General features: G+C 43.0%; 2 protein-coding genes across 12 annotated transcripts in view; both read right to left on the bottom strand.

Annotated features, from left to right (window-relative positions):
• The window catches only part of col13a1 (collagen, type XIII, alpha 1), a 55572-nt gene extending 50667 nt beyond the window's left edge, over window positions 1-4905 (bottom strand). For all 11 annotated transcript variants that reach the window (XM_084077101.1, XM_084077097.1, XM_084077100.1 and 8 more), the window contains exons 1-2: window positions 4901-4905; window positions 398-424 (exon numbers count right to left, since the gene is read on the bottom strand). The gene's annotated coding sequence lies outside the window, so the exon portion shown is untranslated. The remainder of the gene's footprint in view (window positions 1-397; window positions 425-4900) is intronic.
• Window positions 394-23614, bottom strand: part of LOC311058644 (uncharacterized protein) — a gene marked incomplete at its 3' end in the record, with an annotated part of 48559 nt that continues 25338 nt past the window's right edge. The window contains exons 3-5 of the mRNA XM_084076107.1: window positions 7357-7401; window positions 5542-5623; window positions 394-424 (exon numbers count right to left, since the gene is read on the bottom strand). Coding sequence (XP_083932233.1) covers window positions 394-424; window positions 5542-5623; window positions 7357-7401 — 158 coding nt within the window. The remainder of the gene's footprint in view (window positions 425-5541; window positions 5624-7356; window positions 7402-23614) is intronic.

Here is a 23614-nt window from a genome sequence, read left to right as displayed (position 1 = left end):
GTATGCACTCTGTTGCATTGATGTCTCTGAGATCTACTGAGAAGCTGTCATATTTGGCTAAATGGTTAATCTATCTAACTAATCTAACCTGCAACTGAGATTGTTAATTCCAATTATGATCAAGTTAAATCTCTCATCATTTTCAATTCCATAACTTGTATCGCTTATTAATAGTACGCAGTAAAACCCTACATGCTAATTTATCCATTTGTAACTCTCTCATTTTGTTTACATTTGTACACTCTGGGAGTTAAATTAACACCTTCTAAATACGAAAATGCACCCAGCACAAAAATGTGAGCTTCTCGGTAGAGTGTAGAAAGATCAATACTGGACAATACTTCACACAGGCAACCAGACGGAGATACAGAAAGGACACAAGTTATAAGACAGTTACCGGAAAGCCTGCTCGTCCAGGAGGACCCTGAAAAAAGGGTGAGAGAAGATGGGTACAAAAAAAGAGAGAGTATTACAGAGAGAGTCTATATCATAAAAGGTAAAGTACCAATCACTGAGCCAGGCCAGAATAAATTTGTTTTGATAAGCATTACTGAAAACAAATTTTCATGCCTAATAGTAACGTTTTGAATTAAATTGTATGTGTACATTTTTATTTTGACCTTTGATGGTTTCAGCAAAAACAGGCAGACAAAAAAAGAGACAACACAGCATTCCATGACTGAAGAAAAACATACATGAGAAAGTGGCTAATTGACAGTGATTGATTTTAGTTGAATGCTATTGCTACAGTAACTATGGCTAATGCAATCACATGCCTCTTTAAATCGAGGTAAAATGCAAACAAGAAAAAGAAAAGAAAAGGTACATATCAATACATTACAAGATTTTGGTCAACATTACAAATCACATTTGATATTGTTTATCAGTATAGAAACATGCAAAGGTTTTGTGAAAGTGCATGCCACCATGTGCATTTCTTTAGCTATAGATTGGACTGATTTATTATTTGTTGTGCTCCAGTATCATGTACCAAAAATAGCAAATCTTCAAGGTCACAATGGGTTGCAATGTGTCGGTTATTTCGGTACATGACACAATGCACAACCAAGTATAACTCAGGCTTAAACTCGTAGTGCACCTGCATAACTGACCATGAACTTCCGAACTCTGAACTCTTCTCTGAAGCGCTTTTTTTTAACAGCAGAAATAAGGGCATTTCTGCTCAGTGACTTCCACGATAAACAAAGCAAGAGGAGGTACAATGTCAGTGAGTACAATAACATTCAATTACGGGCGTCTTCAAGAAGTGGGGCCACATTGTCAATGTCAAGTATGTTTTGTTTTCACCAAGGTAGCAGAAAACAAATAAATGGTTCTTTTGTAAGCAAGCCTTTGGCAAAGGATGTTCAACTAATTGCTTGTAAGATTAAACAGGAACTCTTGACATATTCTAAAAAGCAACTGTACCTAGACACACTGGCTGTTTACTAAGAAGTATGATCATTCTTTTGGAGGAGTTCCTGGTCTTGAATGTTGGCATTTCATCACTATTCCTCCCTGAGGAGTCCTGAGAGACTTTGTTAGACCATCCCAGTGTGTGTGGGGGTGAGTTCTGGCCGACAGCAAGAGAGGGGAAGTCATTATTCTTACTTCAATAATCCTAGAGGGAAGAGACATTAACACTACTCTCATTTCTCATTGCGCTTTGATTCTGACAAAATGAATTAAATTTACAGTCACAAAAGCTACCAGCAAAACTACAGTAGGACCATATTTTGATGATATATTGCCTCTATGTGTTAGGTCTTCCTGAGGAATCATTAAATTATCTACAATGCTTAGAGTATAAGTTACAGTATGGCCAAAATTAAGTATGTACAGTAGGAAACCAAACATACATTGGTTTTACTCTTATGTACTCTTATGTAAACAAGATAAGGTAACAATAAAGTAGAACCTTGAACCATGGGCAGGACACGTTAACAATATTATATGAATAATATGATATGAGACTAGATATCATCTAGATAGATTTTGGATATTGTAATATTGTAATAGGGCACAAGTGTTATCATTTCCTGCTTTTAATCACTGAATCCTTATTTTATACTTTCAAACTATTTCGAAAATGTTATAAAAATTGCTAAAATATACGATCGAACACATCACAGAGATGTGACACGGTTTTAATTTTGTTAACTTTTTGAAAAATGTAATGTCATATCACCTAGCCCTAATGTATAGTACATACTCCACGTATGTACTGTATAGGCAGCCTATCTATTGAATGTAACATGCTCTGCCAGACACTTAAACATCTGGGGCAAGTGAGCCCAGCGACTACTGTTTGGTCGTAAGATGAGTAGTTTAACTAAAGCACCTTACGTACGAGGCACCAGCAGTCAGAGGGCAGTGGTGAGGTGCAGCGCCAGGTGCTGAGTGAGAACATGCCACACATGGGTGCCTGCCCATAAGCTACAGGGCCTCCAGGGGCCGTCTGCAGGGGTCAGGGGTTCCCTACTGCCGGAAGGAACCCTTCATTGGAATTACGCGGTAGCCCTGCAACATGTGGCTCCCATTTGGCAAAGTGCCGCTGAATGAATGAGAAAGGGGGTGGGATGTATTTGGCTATCATGCGGGCGATCTACAGTCTCTTGGGGCCTCTGGAGCCTCTGAGGAACTAGTTGGGATGTGTGGGAGAAAGGCCCGACTTAGCTGTACTCTGATTGGTGTTATTTTACCCAGCAGCTGACATCAGAGAAATGTGAGGCGATGTCTAACTGACTATGAAAACGCATTGGCAATTAATCTTTAATAAACATGCCCTCCATTTTCACCCATGATGGTGTTAAATGGTGGCTTACTGTGTTTGTTGAGATTGTGATTGACAGCTTTTGAAGGCGCCAATTTGGCAGCACTGTTCAGTTTTATTAGCGTTGGAGGGTGTTTCCCATCACACTTGATTGTTTTAGAGTGTGTTAAACGCACACGGCCAGAGCGAGGGCAGAGGGCCAAGCCCCTGTGATGTGACCTATGAAGAATGATAATGTTATTGTGTGTTCGACAGCGCACGGTTTTCAGGAGAGCAGGAAAGGACTAATTTCACGTCATTTTACACTTGGAATCACTTGGGTAATTGTGTTAGCTTAAGCTTCTTATGTAAATAGATTCCTGATATAATGTATACAAATTGTCTTGTCAGAACTTCCCACCCTTGTCAAAATGCACATGAAGTTCCAGTGTGTTAACTCACTGAGTGCCATTAACGTGTTTCACGTGTTTTTAGCGCTATGGCTCAACGTGCCATTAACGTGTTTCACGTGTTTTTGAAAAATTAGCATAAGTAAACAATTTTTTTTTTTTTTTTTTTTTTTTTTTTTGAAAAACATGTTCAGAACCCAAGATATCATCATCTGAAGGTGTGCAGCTCCATCCACTCCTTGTTTAACTTAGAACTGAAAAAGGCTGTATCTCGCTTCCTAAGCACTTTTTGTTTTCTGTGAAAAAAACTCTGGCACTGGGACAACATCATTTTTAAATATTTTTTGTTTATTCGTTTCTGTTCTTTTACATACTCATAGGTAGTAAAATTGAGTGCCAGAATTGCCAAACGTTTAAATAAAATAAAAAATTCTGGCACTCAATGAGTTAAAAAAACAGATTTATGGAACACAGATTTATTTTTATTTTTATTATTATTACCATCTAAACTATCTATTTTAAGTTGATATATGAGACTAATATAGTTTACTTGATTTATTCATAAGATAATAAACGGTTTACTACTTTGGCTTGGTGAAGTTGGCTATTCCCCTGGTTCATCCTGCCTTAACAGAATGAATAACCATTTTAGATTTGTAATATTCAAACGGCTTGGCAGATATTACGTTTTAATCACAAAATAAGCAAGATGAAATGCTCTGTCTAATCCTATGATAACTTCAGTTGTCTTATCAAACCATCTAACTAGCTGTAATTAATCCTATCAGTTTCCTTGACCTACCCACGACGGCCCAAATGGCTTCCGACAGAAGCCCTTGTGGTACACACCCAGCCTGGCTACCGTGTCAGACTCTGGCTATCCCTGGCTCTACCATTTCCATCCTTCCCCTTGGCTGTCCCAGTACAATCCATCATTGCCATGGCCCTACGTTAGGCGGTGACCTTCACCGTTGCTCAGTGCCAGGACGCAGCTGTCACAGCTGTGAACAATTTTAGCACCCTGCCCAACAAGTTGCATACATCCCTCCTTAAGACCCCAAAGGCAAAGACGGGCCTTACAGGTTAGCCTTGATATGCAACGGACAGGATGAGATACCACATCATAGGTATTTGGCATAAGGCGGACTAGACATACACAGTAAAATCATCACTGTTTAACACTGAGGATTTTACTGTGCAGGAGAGACGTTTAATCGGAGCATATTTTGGAGTTTGCAGTTGTCGGCTCCTGTGGTGTTGGAAGTGCACGAAAATGGAAAACGCGCCTCGTTGTCTGACATCATGTACCTTGGATATCTCCTCTATGAGATCATCCATCATACTTTCCAGGGAGGGACATTTGGCTGAGGTGCCGATTAACGACTACAAATACCGCATTCATGCTCAATGGGCTTTTAGGACACTGTAATGAATGCATAATAGCAGTAGTCTAGGCACTAAATATCTTATTCTCAACTGTGATTGCTTGATAGACTTAACTAGTTCTTAACAGCCCGAACTTGTCCGGCTATGTGGAAGTGTTATATCAAATTATGACCACTTATGAATGGGCCTTGTGCACACATCAAACGTCCAGATTCAAGGCAAGGTAGAATGCTGGTACAGTATCAAGCAACCTGAATACTCAACCTCAGAGAAAGTGCCTCCACACCAAAATGCAAAAAGAAAACAGTCACTTTACCACAATCAGGTCACACAAGGCTTCTCGTCTACTTACTGGAGGTCCTGCAAGAGAGAGAGAGAGAGAGAGAGAGAGAGAGAGAGAGAGAGAGAGAGAAAAGACTGTTTAGTTTTTCTATGATTTAGAAAACAATTTACATTAAGGATAGGCATTAAGAGTTTCAAACAGTCTGAATTAAATTTGTTCAGAATCCCATCAATATTTCACCCCTGCAATCTTCCCGTTTTGACCGATTCATAGTAGAGTAATTATGACTCAAATTGGGCATGTCTTGGGAACACTTACAAATAGGGTATCATAAAAGTGTTGCGTCTTATTCAGCAAGAAAAGAAATACCTACAAGACTGGTGAGGAAAAGTGCTTTGAAATACAAGTCTTTGGCATCACCTGTTATATTCCACTGCTAGAGGGTGACTCACTGATGTGTTCAGTCTGTCTGTTGCCTTAATAAGTCACGCGCAGGAGCTAATGCCACGTATAAAGCCAAGCGGTGCTTTCAAACCCATGTCGCATCATGTCATTGAAGCACAAACCAATGTATCAATTTCAGAGGACTTGCCCTTAATGCAGTCAATCATCATGCATCTGACAAATACTGTGTGTCGTCCCGTGGGTCAGCCTCGCCATGTTTAAAACATCTCATGACCCTGGCTAGTAATGACAGATATTCTGCCTACCGATCAATCCTTGGATTGATGCGAGAGGTCAGGGAGGGGATGGAGAGCAAGAGGGACGTAGCATGTGCCAGGGAGGTGCTGCCTGACAACACAATGTGAAGCCTGTGCCAGAGATGAACCGGGTCACTCCTTTAAGCATTTCTTCCACGCCCAGTCACAGATTAATTCAAGGCATCTGGCCAAAGCGGTGAGACCTTTTTCCATTCAGGGATAAACTCTCAGTAACAATATCTTAAACTACTCTTATATTGAACTTGATGAACTCAAATATTTAAATAATGATTACGTTATTGCAAGTCCAAATGGCTTTAATTGGAAATGTATTTTTTATTATCTTTATAGTCGGGTTATTCAAGGCTCCATAGAGAGACCTGATCAAAAGGCTGCCCTGCTGGGTAATACCAGGTTTTAAAATGATCATCAAAAACATATGGGAGGGACACATTGAGGCAGGGCTACACACTCAAACTCAGACTGCTCAGGTAGACTTTTCACCAAAAAAAGGGAACCGAATATTGCTCCCATGACCTTTTCACAAATATAATCAGAAAGCCCAGAGTCATCCGACAAAATCAATTACTGATGATTCATGACAGAGGCGGGGGGAGGGGGAAACTAAAGATGCCATTACGTCAATCACAATGAGGCGAGGAAAACCACTAATGACAAATCACTTCCATGAAATGTCAAATCAAATCCCCTGCATTATCTTCTAAACAGGCTTATTTTGTCTGCTCCTTAAGGTTCGGGCTGTCCCAGATGAAAAGCCCGCTGTCAGGTCAATTTGTTCACTTTGTTCTGCCGTTAAATGAAAACCAGTTGGTACGGAGAAACGAGACAGTTTGAGGGATACTAAGAGGAGGTTTTACAGACAGTTTGAATTAGAAAAGAGCGTAAAAAATAGCAGTAGGCACATGATCATTTTTCTGCTAAATTGACTGGAGCCAGACGCGCAGACTAGCCACTTGGTAAGGAGGAGACAGAAATAGGGCGCTGGGGACACCAAGCGCCTTAATACGGGGCAACACTGTAACACAGGATGCCTAAGTCAAATTGTCCGTCATAAATCCTGCTTTAAAAGCACTCGGAGATTAAGAAATGGCCTTTCAAAAAGAGACAGCCAACCATAAATTAATGACTTGCAAAAACTGACGAAGTGAGAGTAAAGAATGTCTGGTCACTACTGCAACCTGGTGAAATAGTCTGACATGAACAATAACATTCAGGGGTTAAAGCACGATGTGGTCAGGGGTGACAAATATTCCCCTTTTGGACCAGGCATTTTTCTTTCCTTTCCTGTTTTTTGTGGCTGTGTTTTTCTAGTAATTTGAGATGGCATTTTTCTCAGGTTGTGCTGACTGAAGGTTTTTTTTTTCTTCCTTTTTTGCTTTTTGTTCACATCGACTCGAGTGCAAGTAACCGTCCAAACCAAAAGTGGGTGCTGAAACCCTCAGGTAATGGTCGGTTGCAGTAGAATGAATGCATACTGCAGTACAGTATGTGGCATTCCTGGCAGAGACTTTTCACTGTGACTTCCTCACAGAATGCAAGACTCAAATATTCTATAAATGTAAAATTCTAAAATGTGACAGATACAGTACATCACCACCAGAGAACATCTGTCAAAACAGCACAGCACAGTACAGTATACAGTACAGTATACATGCCTACATACAGACAGACAGCTACACACATAAAACAACCCACTAGGGAGAGTGCAACCCGAAATCTTTCCCTTCTCTTGTGTAGTTACAGAAGGACAGAGCATGTTGTATACTGTACACACACAGGCAGGCTTCATTCATCCTACTGTACCTGGGTGCCCATCGCGACCTCTCTTTCCTCTCGACCCAGGACGCCCTGGTTGAGACACAACCAGCAGTTAGACATAAGTCACTAGCTTAAAGCAATATCCTTTTAAAGTAATTTGGTAGAACCTTGAGTTATATAGCTGAATGGGCATGATATAAGTCCCAATGTTGTCCATCAACATGTCTGTTGTCTTCTGTGCAGGAACCAGGAACCATACAATGCCATTCATTCATTGTATGGCAAAACAGGTCTCAAAATTAAGCACAAAAATAAACACAACATGGATTCTGCTAATGTATAAACAAAATGAGCCTCTACTTCTGGTTTCTCACTCAAGCAGCACAAGAAACACATAAAGATGACCGACAATACTGTATTAGGCCTTACATGTATAGCATGCCCAGGTAAGTATACAACACAAGGTTCTACCAAACTTCAACATCACTTTAAACCCGAAATAGCCTATACTGTATGTCCAGCATCATGGCATTGCAGATAAGTAAGCCTATACATTAAACAACAAACAAAATCTTTCTTAAGCTTAGAAGTAACCAAGGGATATTTCAAGCTTCTAAGCCACTCACAGGAGAGCTAGCCACACAAGCAGCCCACATCTAACAATTTAAAGCAATGCATTTGCAAAACTCAAATCGAACGAGGAGATCAGTTACTGGTGGGAGGAGCAAATCATTTGGGGCGCTCCAGTCATTCTTGTGGTTGTGAGTCTGTCCCCCAAAGCGTAAGCCTAAACCCTCTCATGCAAGCAAGGGGAAAGCAAGTATGGACCCCAGATTCCAGTTGCATTCTGGGCCCACCATCACATCCTGTTGGCTGGAACCTTGGGTGAGAGGGGACATCTATAGACCACCTTGATCCAAAGGCACTTGGGGTGGAGGGGGTTTCAAATAAATATAGCCCAAGTGATGGTGCTTGAAGAGGGGCCACTCAAGCAAAAGCTTCACACGCAACAGGCAGTGAGCAATACACGAACCATACTTTACACACATACAATACACATGACATAAAAGGGGAAGTTGTTATTGATATTGATATTATATATGCCCCGCCTTCAACTCCACTGGGCTTAATGGTGTACAGTATCACTAACACCTGTTCCTTCTTATGTAAGAGCCTTGGTAGGAAGTAGCTTCAAATGGGCATATAATATTCCATGCCAACATGCAAACTCATGGGTGATCCACTCCTATGGCAAGTGGAACCCGTCTAACCCAACACTGTTCCACGCAGGCAGCAGGAAACTTTGTTAGCGTCCAAAAACATTCTATGCCAAGGCCCATACAGTAACACTACATAAAACATAATGGCCTTTGACTTTACATCCATAACAACTCTGATGCTAAATAACCATATCCTCTCTAAGCTCGCTTGACCTTTTGTGTCGTTTAAAGTACACCAGTGGTGGAGGCCTCTGGGCAGGTGGGTTGCCATCTTGAGACAAACCCTGTCCGAGGATATAGATCCAGGAATAACCCATGGAATTCCAGTGTTGAAAATACCCAGATCCAAACCCTCACCCGGCACCACCAGTCTCTCTCAGATTCCCTGCTTCTCGGGTTGCTCTTGTAAACACACAGTAGTGGCCGGCGCAAATGTGTTGACTATCAGGCTTCTGTTCTTTAAGCGTCGAAGAGAGACACGTTCTAGGAAATACTTAATAATACTGCAGAGGAAAGCAAGCGGAAGATATTGCATGTACAACATGCCCTGCCAAAAACACAGCCCTAACAGCCATGACTGGTTCAATATTAGTAAGTTATGGCTAGAAGGTTACACACTTGAAATAGTGAATGCAACACATAAATATCTCATTAGTTAGTAGTTACAAAGCTATTAACAATCTGTTGGGCTTTGGTGGTCAACTGTGATGGACATGCTCAGAGTACCAGTAGAGTCCTCCATACACCATGCTTTGATCCATATACGCTAAGAAGAAAGATACGAAAATAACTTCATAAAATGAATATACTGTATCAATATGACCAGTTCCTTTTTAATACAAGGCATAGTAGAAAACAAAAACGGGCCAGTAAAGAATGCAGTTTGCTGGGTGCACACACAGCTCTCGAAAATTCATAGTATTATTTTCTTACTTTAATACAAGGCATGTCTGTCAACACATTGATTTTAAACTCATTTTGAAATTGTTATGCATAAATGAAAACGTATTTGTCGTTTGTTTGAGTAAAATGGGCTGGTATTTGGATTTATGTGATCTGAATGGTTTGAAATAATTCATTCATTCAGCCAGCAATAAAAAACATACAATGTTCTCACTTTAAAGGCATAAAGTGAGAACTGCACCCACCCTCACCATGTTTAAAACCACACTCAAAACCCACCTTTTCAGAATCGCATTCCCTACATAAAACCCCAACCCCTGCCCCTCCCTTTTGTTTTGTTTACCTTTATCTTTCTTTTATAGTTGTAATCCTTTTGAACTAGTCTGTTCTAATAAAGTTGTTTTTATCTGCTCTGTAAAGCGACTTTGAGTAGTACCTAGAAAAGCGCATATAAATCGTCTGTATTATTATCATAGATACATAGAGAACTTTATAGAAGAAAAAACAAATGATGATTAATTGCACAATGGGTGTGTGTGAGTCAAAATAAAATTACATTACACTTATTTATAAATTACATGTATTTATTTATTCATTTATTCTTTCAGAAGATTGAAGTTCAAATTATTTTAAGCACTTGCAAGGCCAATCATAAATCATATTGCTCTCAAACCGTAACAACCGTACCAAATTTCCTAATTTTGAGGGAAAAAGAATCCTTAGCAAAAACAGCCAATTGATTTTACTCTGTAAATTCACTTTCAGCCTTGAAGGATTTTCAGCTGCAGTTGTGCAAACAGTAGAGGGGATTTACCTCGGGGTGTGTATCTGTCAAAGGATAAAACAGACTGAACTTTTGCACTTCTGTCATAAGGAGGGGGAAGAAAACGCCTCCACCTCCTATTGAGATGTGGAAAAAATTATTCTTCAAATTTCTTGCCTCTTCACTGCTGTTACTGTACTGTACATATCACCCCCCACCCCCCTCCGCCCCCACATACACATATAATATCCTTTCCTTCCAAAACAGAAAAAAGGAAAATGTGACCTTCAGGGAGGCGAGGGAGATTAGTTGACTCCTTGAAAATGAAATAGTACGACTCTCTCTATGCACCACTGCCGTCGCTGCATCCACAGGGAACCAATAAACGCTAACAATGGATATATTGGGTTCCTAGGCCTTCCACCAAAAAAAATCACGTCTTGACAAACTAATAGTTTATCAACCTCTACCTCTGCTCATTTACAACCAGTGGGGGTACATGGGGGGGTTACAAAGAGGCTCATCCCTCATCCTCGACCTCGTCGCCTACGTGTACCCATGACAGCTGACCCATTCATTCAGAGCCCCTGTAACTCTGCAGCCATGTTAAGCATAATGTCATGGCAGCCTTTGATTTCTTTGGCTCATACCAGGCTAATGTCATGCTTTTACAAAATGTCAAATGTGAAGACGAGGGAGTCAGCCAAACAAACCTCATGAAAAGATGCCCTCTAATGCTGCTGAAAAGCCATTTTTGAGCATAAACACCACAGATGATATTGCTTTGGCTCTCTGACATAAGCAGCGCCTTCAAGTGAACTCATACCAGTAATGTCCAGACACATTTCCTATGTGCAATTTAGTTTGTGTAAGCTGGCTCATGGCAAAGGGCTGGATCTTCACGCACGGAAGGCTTTGGCTTCGTTAGCGTCCATGGGATGGGGGAGGCCATGGGAAATGGACCCTGGGTGGGGAGCCAATATGCTTAGGGGCTGGGTGGATGAGCAACATGTGGTGTGCACCGTTCAAAAGTACAGTCTTCTAAAGTCCAAGTCCTTTATGAACAGTTCATCACAGTATCCGTCAGTAAAATACAGGTCTAGACGCCAGCTTACCATGCATTATGCAAATTAAATCTTAGATTCAAGGAATCCTATTCAGTTTCCTTTAGCACTGTTCCCATCAGTTCTGGAATGGGAGAAATGACTGAGTACCTGTTATGCTTTCTATGCAACATGACTTCATAGAGACTTTCATATTTTCCGACTCTTTGAGCACAATAAATAATGCAACTAAGTCCAGGATTAAATAATTGGTCTGTGACGCTTACAGCAGATCACTACAAAGATGACATTGTATGTGCCAGACAGGCAACAATTAATACGCCTTTACCATTATTCTCCCAAATTGCTCCCAGGAGGGAAGGCATACATAAAAAATCCTAACAGTTCCACTCTTGTCCACTCCAAAAAGTCTTTCAAAAGCAATTCACTGAACTGAGTGCTTTCATGCTGCGGAAGCATAAATCTCTCCTTTGTTTTCCCATCTACCATACTTTCCTGTATTTAAATCACAGGCGTGAAACTACGGCAAAAACCCAACCAATTACGTATATGCGAGTCTAAGCCAGAGCAAAACAGAAAACTTGTAAACTGTATTTGAATGCAAGAAGAAAGGGAGTTACCCTGCACCTGAGCCATGACTCTGATGATGTCAAAATGTTAGTCTACCTGTTCTTTGCACATTTAAGAAAAAGCCTTAAATCGTCCGAACTGCTCCAGCACCTTCCTCCTCAAACTGTATTTGAATGCACTTGCTCATTTGAGTATATATGTGTCATGAACTGTTTGTGCAGGAGGTGCACTTGTGGATTGGCATGGTAAGAGATAAATTAATACAATAATACTTACTACATACCCTATACTGTAGCACTGTACATTATGTTCTCGTGTAACTAACACTTTTTTTGGTAAACACTTTGGAAACTAATAAAGCCTAGACTATATCATTAAGTAATTAGGCGAAACGTCAGCGCCTGGGGATACTAGGTTACAATTCCCTGACTTGCTAATTCACCTAACTACTAGAAGTGCACAGTCAGGGCCTTTCTGCAAATGCCCAGTGCTTTAATGAGCCCTCAACCCTGGCTCCTCTTTCATTGACTTAATAGTGGGGTTGCATTCAATTGCACTGAAGGTTTATTCAGGTTGACATGGGTTTTGCTTTTGAGCATGCTGAGCTGTTCTTAGACCTTTAGGCCATGAATTAACACGACACAAAAGATCTGCAGCAGGCAGGGGAAAAAAGCTATTTGACTTAATGGCTATATAGAAGCCATAGGGAAGTCAACAGACAGAGGTCATCTGATTTCCCGGCTCTGACCTTATCTTCCACATAGAAAAAACAAAACAAAACAAAAGAAAATCTGACAGTGGACGCTCCAGGCTATCTTAAGAAAACTAACCACAGACTAACTGGTGGAGGACTGTACCGTTACCTGCCAAATCCAGCTGATGCCAAAGATTATAAACCAAACTTCTCTATTTAATAGCAAGGACTGATGAGAGAGATAACAACAAAAATCCACAGCGTAAAAAACTAAAGTGTCAAAAAAAGGTGTGTAATTCAGTGTAGGAATTTTCACGGTCAGAGCCAACCAAAAATGGCTTCTGCTCAACGCCTTCACTGATGATGCGCTCACCTCCCACGCTGTAACCCAAGAGGGGCCTCTGTGCTATTAAATAACCTTCAAACGCACACAGGCCTGTCATGAAAACTAATATCTCATGCAGCATGTACTTCCCTTGCTGTTTGTCACCAACTATAGGAAACAGCTACGGGAAGGTACACAGCTATATGGGAAGTGGAGTGCAGAGAGAGAAAGACACACACACACACACACACACACACACACACACACACACACACACACACACACACACACACACACACACACACACACACACACACACACACACACACACACACACACACACACACACACACACACACAGAGAGAGAGAGAGAGAGAGAGAGAGAGAGAGAGAGAAAGACTCACAATTCATCTCCTTATGTTTTAAAATCATCAAGAGTTATTCAGATGTATCCTGTGGGTTTTGGTTCAGGGTGGGGTTGCTGTATGTCTGGCCCCATGTAGGAGTTAGGCAGGGGTTAACAGACAGCACTTGTGCCAGAGGAAGATGTCTGCTGTGCTGTCCGTGGATGGGGGGATTTGGATTGGATGCTACGGTCTTCAGCGGCGAATTAATGAAGCAAACTCACCACCTCCTCTTTCACTCCTTCCAGTTAATAGTGACTGTGTTCCCTCCCTAACATGAAAAATAACTTAAGTAAAGACTGAAGGCATTTAAAACAGTCGTGAAATATCTAGAGAGGAATACATATGAATGATTCACAAAATAATTTGGAATATATAGTTTACTTTACCTGCAGGGCAGTAGGAATTCAAATATTTACATACACCTACAATATTTGGCCTTGTGCCAAAATGTGTCTCTTCAGTCGACCATATAGAGTAGGGTATGAAGACTTTAAAACCCATTGTTTTCCAGGAGCAGATTATTTGCACTGATCTCAATAGCCTATAGAAAGAGGGCTCTAATAATAGGCCAGGCACGTGCACGGCAACGCTGGGCGAGCAGTCTCCAGGCGCCACTCTCTTCCTTTGAGCCACACGTTAACGAGACACAGTGGGCGTTCCAGGAGGGGAAAGCCACCGCTTTTTGACCCCTAAGCACATTATTTAACCCAGACAAATAGCATCAGAGTGAAGGTTAAAACAACAACTTGACAACGATCTGGGAGAAGAAACATTCATGGCCAACGTGAAACCCTTGGAGTGTTTTATGCCGGGTCGAGGACAACAGAGGATGCATTGTGCAAGCGAGCCAGGTCGCCCTTCCTCTAGCCTCTCGGGCCTCATCTATATGCGTATCCTCTGATGACTTTGTGAAGTGAGCGATTTGAGACATGATCTAAATGAGTGTTATTGTTTTTAGAGCCTGATGAATGGATCACTGACCCTGCAAAACAGCCCTATAAAAACAAACAAGGAGAAGTACAGTCAATTAGTCACATCAACAGGTAGCTGTGAAATATCGGATTTAAGCCTGCGTTCGTAACCGAACCTGAAATGTTTTTGTCAAGTCAGAAAATAAGCGGCGTTGGTGACATGACATGTGACACTGACGTTTCCTCTCACTTGATAAAGACTTATGAGTGTGTAATCTAGGACGGTTTGTTGAGCTTACATACTGTAATAGATTTGAAAACTGTTACACCTCAGAATAATTCAGTTCAACCGTGAGGCAAGGGAATTTGTATGAGTTGACTTCAATTGGTGACATCAATCTTCAGTGTAATCATGCATGCGGCAGCTGGGATATATCATAATTTTCTGAAAAATGCAATCACAGCATGGCTTTAACATGGCAATTAGTCACTCTCTTAATCCCCTGTGGTCTTATAACAACCGAAAACAGCCTGGTTTGGTCTCCTCAGGTTCTCCTGTTGAGTTCTATCACTTCATGGTAGTGATAGAGACTAATGCCTAATTTATGCTCCGACGCATGACGGTGTCGCGCCATCATGCGTCAGGCGAATGTGACACATTGTTAGCTTGTATATTGGCTATTTTCGGCACGCGGCACGGTTGCACAATGAAGTATAAATAAGGCTTAATGCAGCTTTTAGTCCAACTTGGTCACATTATTAAATGTGAAATAGTGCAGATGTCAAGTCTCCCTGAGGACCACCAGCTAGGAGCCTTTGAATTCATAACTCCAAGTCATCTGCCAAGTTCAAAATTGAGCAGCTGTATTGATTCCTTCTCATACCGAGTAACAAGGCAGAAGAATTGTAGTATCTTGTCATGCTGTAAGTTATTAAAACTGAAGCTCAGAGAGAGGGCGAGCAAGGGAGAGACATAAAGAGAGACTGCTGAAATAAACGAGAAGGAAGTCAATGCATTTACCATGTGTGTCGTAGGAGCTTGGCATTTGGTCAGCTTCACACTACACATTAAAGTACTAGTGTTAAAATGTGGTTTCTCTTTCTCAAATGGTTCTTGCCTGTTGGGCTAAATACAAAGGCAGAAACACCGGGGTAAACATCACAAGTCCTATGCATTAAAAGGGGACCCACGGACGTCTGTAATCAGATAGGGAAAAAGCCAGAATTGCCATAAAGAGGGAAAACAAAACAATAAGAAATTGAAAATGTTCCCCACATTTAAAGATTTTAACTGGAAATATTTGTATATTCAATTAGTACAATTGACTGTTGGTAGTGATAATGCTAGCTGCAGTTAGCTACAGGACAGACATTCTATATCTTAATATAGAGAGCATGTAATCAGGCCCCAGAATCTCTGATGTCCCCACACTCAAGTTGAATGAACTGGTGGCCACTGATGGGCGCGCAAGTCCTTGAAGTGTTCTTGTAGCTTCGTGAAGCTGAAAGATGAGCTTGAGATATAATCTAAGCCCCCCCTTGCGCAGTCTGACAGTAGGACCGCAGCAAAGCTTGGATTTCAGCTTCTCTGAAATAACACCCAGGGAAAAAAGACCCACCCTCGCCCCACTTTATCCGACCCCTTTTCCCCTCTCACCTTTTATACCAGACCCCTGCATGACTACGAGGAGAGTTACTCTTGTTCAAGCCAGGCATTAAGCCACGTCGCAATGTCCGAAAGATTAGAAAACCGCGTCACCGCAGGTCTGCTGTTTGTCATTAGCCCAGACACCTCAATGTCACAAGCCAGGCTTAGGTTGGGCTGTCATCGGTGACATTATTCAGTCTGACTCCCCTGTGCAAAACAAATGAATCAAGTACGCATGCAGCTCTGACGGGGGTAAACAAATACTTCAAAACCGTACAGAAATATTTAGTGGTTTGTTGCTGTAAAGTGATACTAGTCATGATATGTGTATGTGCATGGCAGGAAAGATTTGAATGTTAAAATGCTGCCTTAAATGACAAAACACTGCACTAGTGCATATCGTCACAGTCGGGCGACGTATTTACTTTCTTACTTACTTATTTACTTACTTATAAAACGCAAAGACTTCACCACTTTCACCAGACGGTTGGCGTAACCGTCTGGGCACCTAGGCTGGTAATCCAGCCTGACAGACTATCGCGGGTTCGACTCCCGATCCCGACAGCCTTTGCTGCGTGTCACCCCCCACCCCATCTCTCTCCCCGTTTCCTGTCAGTCTACTTTCCTATCAAAGCCCAAAACATATCTTAAAAATAAATAAATAGTGAAAATAGCAGATCTCAGGCTGCCCAACAGTGACAACATTTGAGATCTTGTCTGATGCTTTGTAAAAAAAAAACTAAAAAGAAAAAGAAAGTTGCATAACTACATGGTATTAATTCATTTTTGTGTTTTGTTTTATCAGACATAGCCTACTCTAAAATTTGGGAACAGAACAGCATTGTGTAAATCTTGTGGCAAGCCGTCCAGACGGTGCCCAATCAATTGTCTAGCTCAGCTCTAGGTCCCAAACAGGATATCAAAATAAACAGTAGGGCTGATGAGGGATGGCACGTCCACTGCAAAGACAAACAAAGTGAAACGCCAAATCACATGAACGGATCAAGTTTCCCTCAACGCAGCCCCAAATGAGAAAAACAGCGCTGGCCGCAAACGCCACCTCACCTCCAGCCGAGCGGAGTTATGACTGACAAGACATTCTCACATTCCTTCACCCTACCACCACAACCCTTCCTATTCTGCTCTCCTTCCTTTCCTGTGTGCTCGCTCTCTCTGTGTCTGTCTGTCTTTCTCTCTCTTTCTCTCTTCCCTCTCTCCAGCCAGACCAGGAAATTCACTGCAGAAAAAAAGTGGCAAAAGCAGACATAATCAAACATGCAGCACACGCTTGAGGCTTGTAACCCGGAGCAGCGATACGTGACGCCCGCTGCTGCAGCTTAGTTAAAGACTACTGCCGGGGACACCAATGACATTTTACTGTTTGCACCCCCCTCTCTGTTACCACTCAGAATGATCCTGCTGTGCAAAACGAAAACACCCCAGTATGGTGGCAGGGACCCTGCGTGTGCAGAATACCAGGTGTCATACCTAATGAAATTGAATAGTGTTGCGCGAGCTAAGTGGCATTATTGATGTTTGCTTTAAGCATCAAAATACAAAATCAAAGTCTTAACTGCAACTACATAAATGACCATTCAAGTATTGTATTGTATACGTAAGTACACTTTGAATATTGCCAGCTAATGTCATGCAAGTGTGGTATGTTAATATAACGTTTGCATGATATTGCCAATGAGATACAGAGGCACAAATGTCACAACATATTGTTTAGGGGAGGGGATACTGCAACCTGATACTGTCCTATAGGCTGGTCTACAGCTACATAGAAATCCTGGACATACGCACTTCCCAGAACCTGCTGCATTAACATAAATGTTCAAATGTTAGTCTCTCTCTCTCTCTCTCTCTCTCTCTCTCTCTCTCTCTCTCTCTCTCTCTCTCTCTCTCTCTCTCTCTCTCTCTCTCTCTCTCTCTCTCTCTCTGTGTCTTCCTCTCTCCCATGTGCCGTTACACACACACACACACACACACGCTCACACATGCACACGCGCGCACACACACACACACACACACACACACACACACACACACACACACACACACACACACACACACACACACACACATGTTCCCCTCTGTGTCTCTTTCCAGATGTTTTCTGAGTAATCTTCACAGGATTTCCTACACATCTGCATCTCAGATATAATATAAAGACAGTGCTAAGACTAAACACACCCACAAACACACGCGTGCACTCACTCACTCACTCACTCACTCACTCACTCACTCACTCACTCACTCACTCACTCACTCACTCACTCACTCACTCACTCACTCACTCACTCACTCACTCACACACTCACACACACACACACACACACACACACACACACACACAATGGATATTAAAGTGTGCACCTCTGTATAACGCTACAAAGTACATTTTTTCACCATAAACAAAAAGGGAAATAGGAACGCTCACACACCGACACAACAATAAAAGTCCACAGACTATCTAATAAACACTCCTCGAGTCAGCAGTTCAAGTGCAAAGATCTACAAGCTCACAATCCTTCATGATGTGATGCGTTGTGGGCTTGTAGATCGGCTCAATTGTAAAATTGTAAAAAAGTGGTAAATATCAACAGTAAATAGTACATCATAAAAATGCAACCAAATCTCTATATGATAATCTGACAATAACAAAAACTTGTCTGCCAGAGATATTTCTGTCTAGACAGGGTCTACCGTGCCCTCAGAAGGTCAAGAATTACTGGTTTGGCAAGAGTGGTTGTTCTCTGTGTATAGTATATGATGGATGGATATTATTCATGCAACCTATGAATGAAAAAGAAATCTGTTGCGCCGTGGGGTAGGGAAGAAATCTCAAGCATACCGGTTCAGCACAGAGTGTTATGTTTCAAAGCAGATCTGTTAAGTGGCTGTCCAAACAACATTTTCATATATATTTATGGCATGCGAGACCACATACACGTTGAGATTGCAACCCTTAACATTGCAGAGAGCATAATAAACTTTTATGACTTGTCAACCTCTGCAGACACATGTAACCAAAACACAAATTGTGCCCCACACACACTCCAAAATCATTATCCTACAACAATAAACAAGAAACAGGCCTTATTTGTCTCCAAGCACATTTCAAAAGGGCTGACATATGGACTCTCTCACAATCCACACCAGAAATTAGCCATGTCCCTAGCCACAGAACACTTGCTCTAGGGCATTTCAAAAACACACTGTGTGTGTATGCGCACGTGCATCTCTCTGTGTGTGTGTGTGTGTGTGTGTGTGTGTGTGTGTGTGTGTGTGTGTGTGTGTGTGTGTGTGTGTGTGTGTGTGTGTGTGTGTGTGTGTGTGTGTGTGTGTGTGTGTGTGTGTGTGTGTGCGCGTGTGCAACTTGTCACCCCCCCCCCCTCCTCTACTCTCTACTTTTCCAGGAGTTGAACAAACGCCACTCAGAAGCCAGGGAGATCAAACTTCAGTCTGCTCATGCCTCAGGCTAAGCTTCCTTTATAAAAAGGAATCTGCTTTCATAGAAGAGGAGGAAACGTGGAATTCCCATGTGAAAAAAAAGGGGGAAAAAAGAAAAAAGTTGTTTGGCATGTCAAAAATGAATTCAGTATTATAATTGCCCCCCCCCCTTCATATCGATGATGGGAAGTTGCCACAATGGGTCGCATTGTGTATCATATGACATTTCTGCAGAGGGACACACTAGATTTATTAATGAAAGAAGCTAGTAATTTGACAGTCAGTTTGATTGTCTGATTTTTGACTGAGAGATTGATCTGCTTTAGATTAACCCCAGGTTTCCCTTTTACTGTCATCAGATACAATTAGGAAAATCGTCAGACATAACCAGACGAACGTTCATGAAACCTCAGCCTTCAATCCTAAGAGTGGAAAACAGATTTTGATCTTAGAAAAGCCTGCAAAGTACACGTGGTGTGTGTGTGTGCATGCGTGCATGCGTGTGTGTGTGTGTGTGCGTGTGTCCACCCATATGTGTATGTTTGTGTCTGGACATGTGGGTAAGACACTGAGGTGGTCACTGGTCATGCACTTCCAGGAATTATAGACTTCAAAGCTTGACAAGCAGAAACCCCAGGCCTGAGCCCAAATCCAATAAAACAATCCCAAATTGCTGACGACTCCTTAGGGTGATAATTAAAAAATCCAAGGGTTTCCGGACAGGGGAAGTTCTGGGATACGGGCAATGGGCCTCTTTCTGAAGATCTCTGCTGTGTGCTGACCACATTGGCTCAGATCAACCATCTGCTGTTCAATTGTTACCTACAGAACAAAACTGGCTCCTGTACGCAACAGTGGCCCCCACGGTCCACACACGGTCAGCCAACTAGAACCCCTGTCCAAATACCGCCGGGACTGATGCCCCCGCCTCTACTTGCACTGTTGGACCACTGACATAGTGCTGTGACCAAGGAAGCTATAGCATCCATTTTGGCTCACTAGAGCGAGACTGAGACACAGTGGTTGTTCAAATCCCCTGAGCAGTGTCAGGCCTCATAATCTGGGATATCCATGTCATCACGCGTGAGCAGGCACAAAGGTCAACCGTGACAGCAAATACTGAGGCCACTACAGATCAGAAGCACATATTCAAAGCTCTGATTCAAAGTATTTAGAGTTGGCATGAGGTTAGATTCTTAAGGGTTGAGGTATAGTTGACAGAGAGAGAGAGAGAGAGAGACGTGGGTTGGGGAGGATGCCTGTTCGTGCAAGCATTCCTGACTCACTCCCCATTAGTGCCCAGAGCTGCTGAAGTGGACCAGAACAACAGCACCTCCCAGCTAACAACGTGGCCAGTTAGTCTTCTTGTCACACATTACTTTAAGAAAACGTTTAGATGACATCTTGAGAAAGAGGAAACAACCAGCATTGCCATATAGAGCCCTGTGACTGTGGTCTCACTAGTGGGGTTGAAAATAGAAAAAAAGGGAAGATTATTGGGGGTCATATACTGTAGAATATTCACTGAAAGAGTGGCTAGAGGAAAAGCCATCGGTTCACCAAAATCAGCAGGGTTCATCCTGCAAGCCACACATTAGATTCTGAGATATCTTGGATGCAAGTGGACATTTTGGCTTAAGGGTTACACTAGAAGAAAGGCCAAGGGGTCAATAAAACGAGTAGGGTCCATCGATTATGCAGCCAAATCACAGGTGGCCCTGTCATAGTTCTTTACTCGACTACATGGTTTGACCTGAAATCCAGACAGAACCTGGAAAACAGGGGAGAACGTGGAAGCCTCACTTCCTAAGGGGCTTCCTACTTCCAGCAGGACAGGACGCGAGGAGCTGGATCATCCTTTGAATGCTCTCATGAGCTCAGGATTGACGACAACATCCTGGCCCTGCTTGAATGTTTAAAGCTGAATTTACTGGTCCAGTGACGATGCTCGCAGCTCTTCCATCTTATACCATGTATGAGAGGTAAGAACATACACCAGACATTCACAGATAAACACATACACACGTATTTGCACATGCAACCGTAGCAGAGCAGCCCTGCCTGAGGCCCACAAGCCTAATATCTGCCTTGGAAAAGAGGGGCTGAATGTGGCAAAGTAGCCCTGCATGAAACCCAGAAGCTTCTATATTATCTCCTTTGGCCAGTGGGGGATTTCCCTTTGGATGAACAGCAGCTGTTTGGTTTCCAATGTAGGTGACCAGGTTCGAATCCAGATGATCGCACGCACGCACGCACGCACGCACGCACGCACGCGCGCACGCACGCACGCACGCACGCGCACACGCACACGCACACACACACACACACACACACACACACACACACACACACACACACACTCCAGTCTCCATTCCATTCCAGTTGCATGGACACCCTGTGAACCATGGTCAAACAACAGCCTGCAAATTACCCAAACATCCCTAGCTACTCTGTTATGTAAGCACCCACCAGCACTTGGACCACAGCCCATTATTTTGTGCCCCAACCCGTAGTTTGAGAGTCTATGACTATGTGGTCAGCGTTGCCATGGTAGAGGGAAGACGCGCCCAAAACTCCTCCTGTCCCGTCTGGATTATAGGATCAGTCACCAGCTCCCTGCTGAGACCATGTTGACAGCAACTAAACAATAAGAGGGCAGCATTCACAACACACACACTTCTCTCCTCTCCATCTCTCACACACACACACACACACACACACACACACACACACACACACACACACACACACACACACACACACACACACACACACACACACACACACACACACACACACACACACACACACACACACACACACACATTTAATCCTTGAATACTATGAATGGGACCTTGACAGGCTCAGAATGCTGCGCCTTCATCCCATCACCGTCACTCAACCTGGCTGTGAAAGCCTTTTCGAGTCCTGACTCCTTACACACACACACGCACACGCACACGCACACACACACACACACAAACACATGTACAAACACAAACACACACACATAAACACACACACACATGCACACACACACACACACACACACACACACACACACACACACACACACACACACACACACACACACACACACACACACACACACACACACACACACACACACACACACACACACACACACACACACAAACTATGCTGTGAGGTGCACTACAGTAAATGATGATATCAGGTTTTGGTGGTGTGAGTCCTGAGTGTCTGGGACAGCGGGGGCTGCCAGCTTTATCTCTACAGCCTTGCATTTCAGTAGGGGGCCCCCAGGTCTTGGCACAAGAATAAGGGGAGGAAGGGGGGGGGGTGTGGCGGTCTGGACCACATAGAGACCCATCACACTGAAGAGGAGAGGAGAGGGGGTTTCACCACATCCCCCCCCAAGCAGGCCTTTCCTATCACCGAGATTAAAGACGACCTGTAACAGTGTAATTGTAAGTGACCTGGTAGTTCTTCTTTCATTGCAAGCTAGAGTGCCGCCAGGGAGAGAAGGTTCCTTCCTGTGTGAAGTACAGTGGGACCATTTCCAGGGGTCAAAAGGTCATGTTGAGGTCAGGTATAAAAAAAAAGAAGAGCTCAGCCCAGGGAGTACACAGACATGCACTCACACTTACACTAATGCAAACACTTTTGTTGGCTGTATAATAGCGCAAACCCAAACACACACAGAGGTAGAAAGACATGTGTGTAAACAAGGAGAGAGAGTCACTCGTTCCAAAACGCAACAGGCTGCTAATCACTTAAAAGGCCCATCTGTCTGAAAACCCACTGAAGAGCCGTTCCGTGAACACTGATGTCACTACTGTCACCTCCTCACGGTCCCCTGCAGGACCATAAATAACCTTGTTTATCTTGAGGACATCAAACGCCTGTTTAGGGACTAGATGAGCTAAACAACTGTCTGAGCCTGGGAGACTTCCCGACAGCCCCAGACCCTTGCCCCGCCCTCTGCATGGCACCGGTGCATTCACTCACCCAGCCTCTCTCTCTCTCTCTCTCTCTCTCTCTCTCTCTCTCTCTCTCCCCCCCCTCCCCCCTCCTTCTGTGAGTGAGCAGCGCTCTCTCGTTTCACAGCTGGGGAAGTCATTGTGCAGAAGCAGCACGTTGTCATCATCTGCCTTCGCCTTACAGGAAGAGAAACGCACAAATAAGTCAAACACATGCGCATACACTCGCGCACAGATAAACACACATTCGTATACAGACACACAACCAGGCAGCACACGCGACACAGCCCAGGGGTGAGTCGGCAACAGGCTTGACCTATGACCTACATGATAAGGATCCACAAACTAGAGATACCTGGACAGATAAGCTCTATTCACC

The sequence above is a fragment of the Gymnoscopelus microlampas genome (assembly GCF_963454915.1).
Source record: "Gymnoscopelus microlampas genome assembly, chromosome: 13".
Classification (NCBI taxonomy): Eukaryota; Metazoa; Chordata; class Actinopteri; order Myctophiformes; family Myctophidae; genus Gymnoscopelus; species Gymnoscopelus microlampas.
Note: the sequence above shows the minus strand (reverse complement) of the source record. Positions and strands in the feature narration are given on the sequence as shown.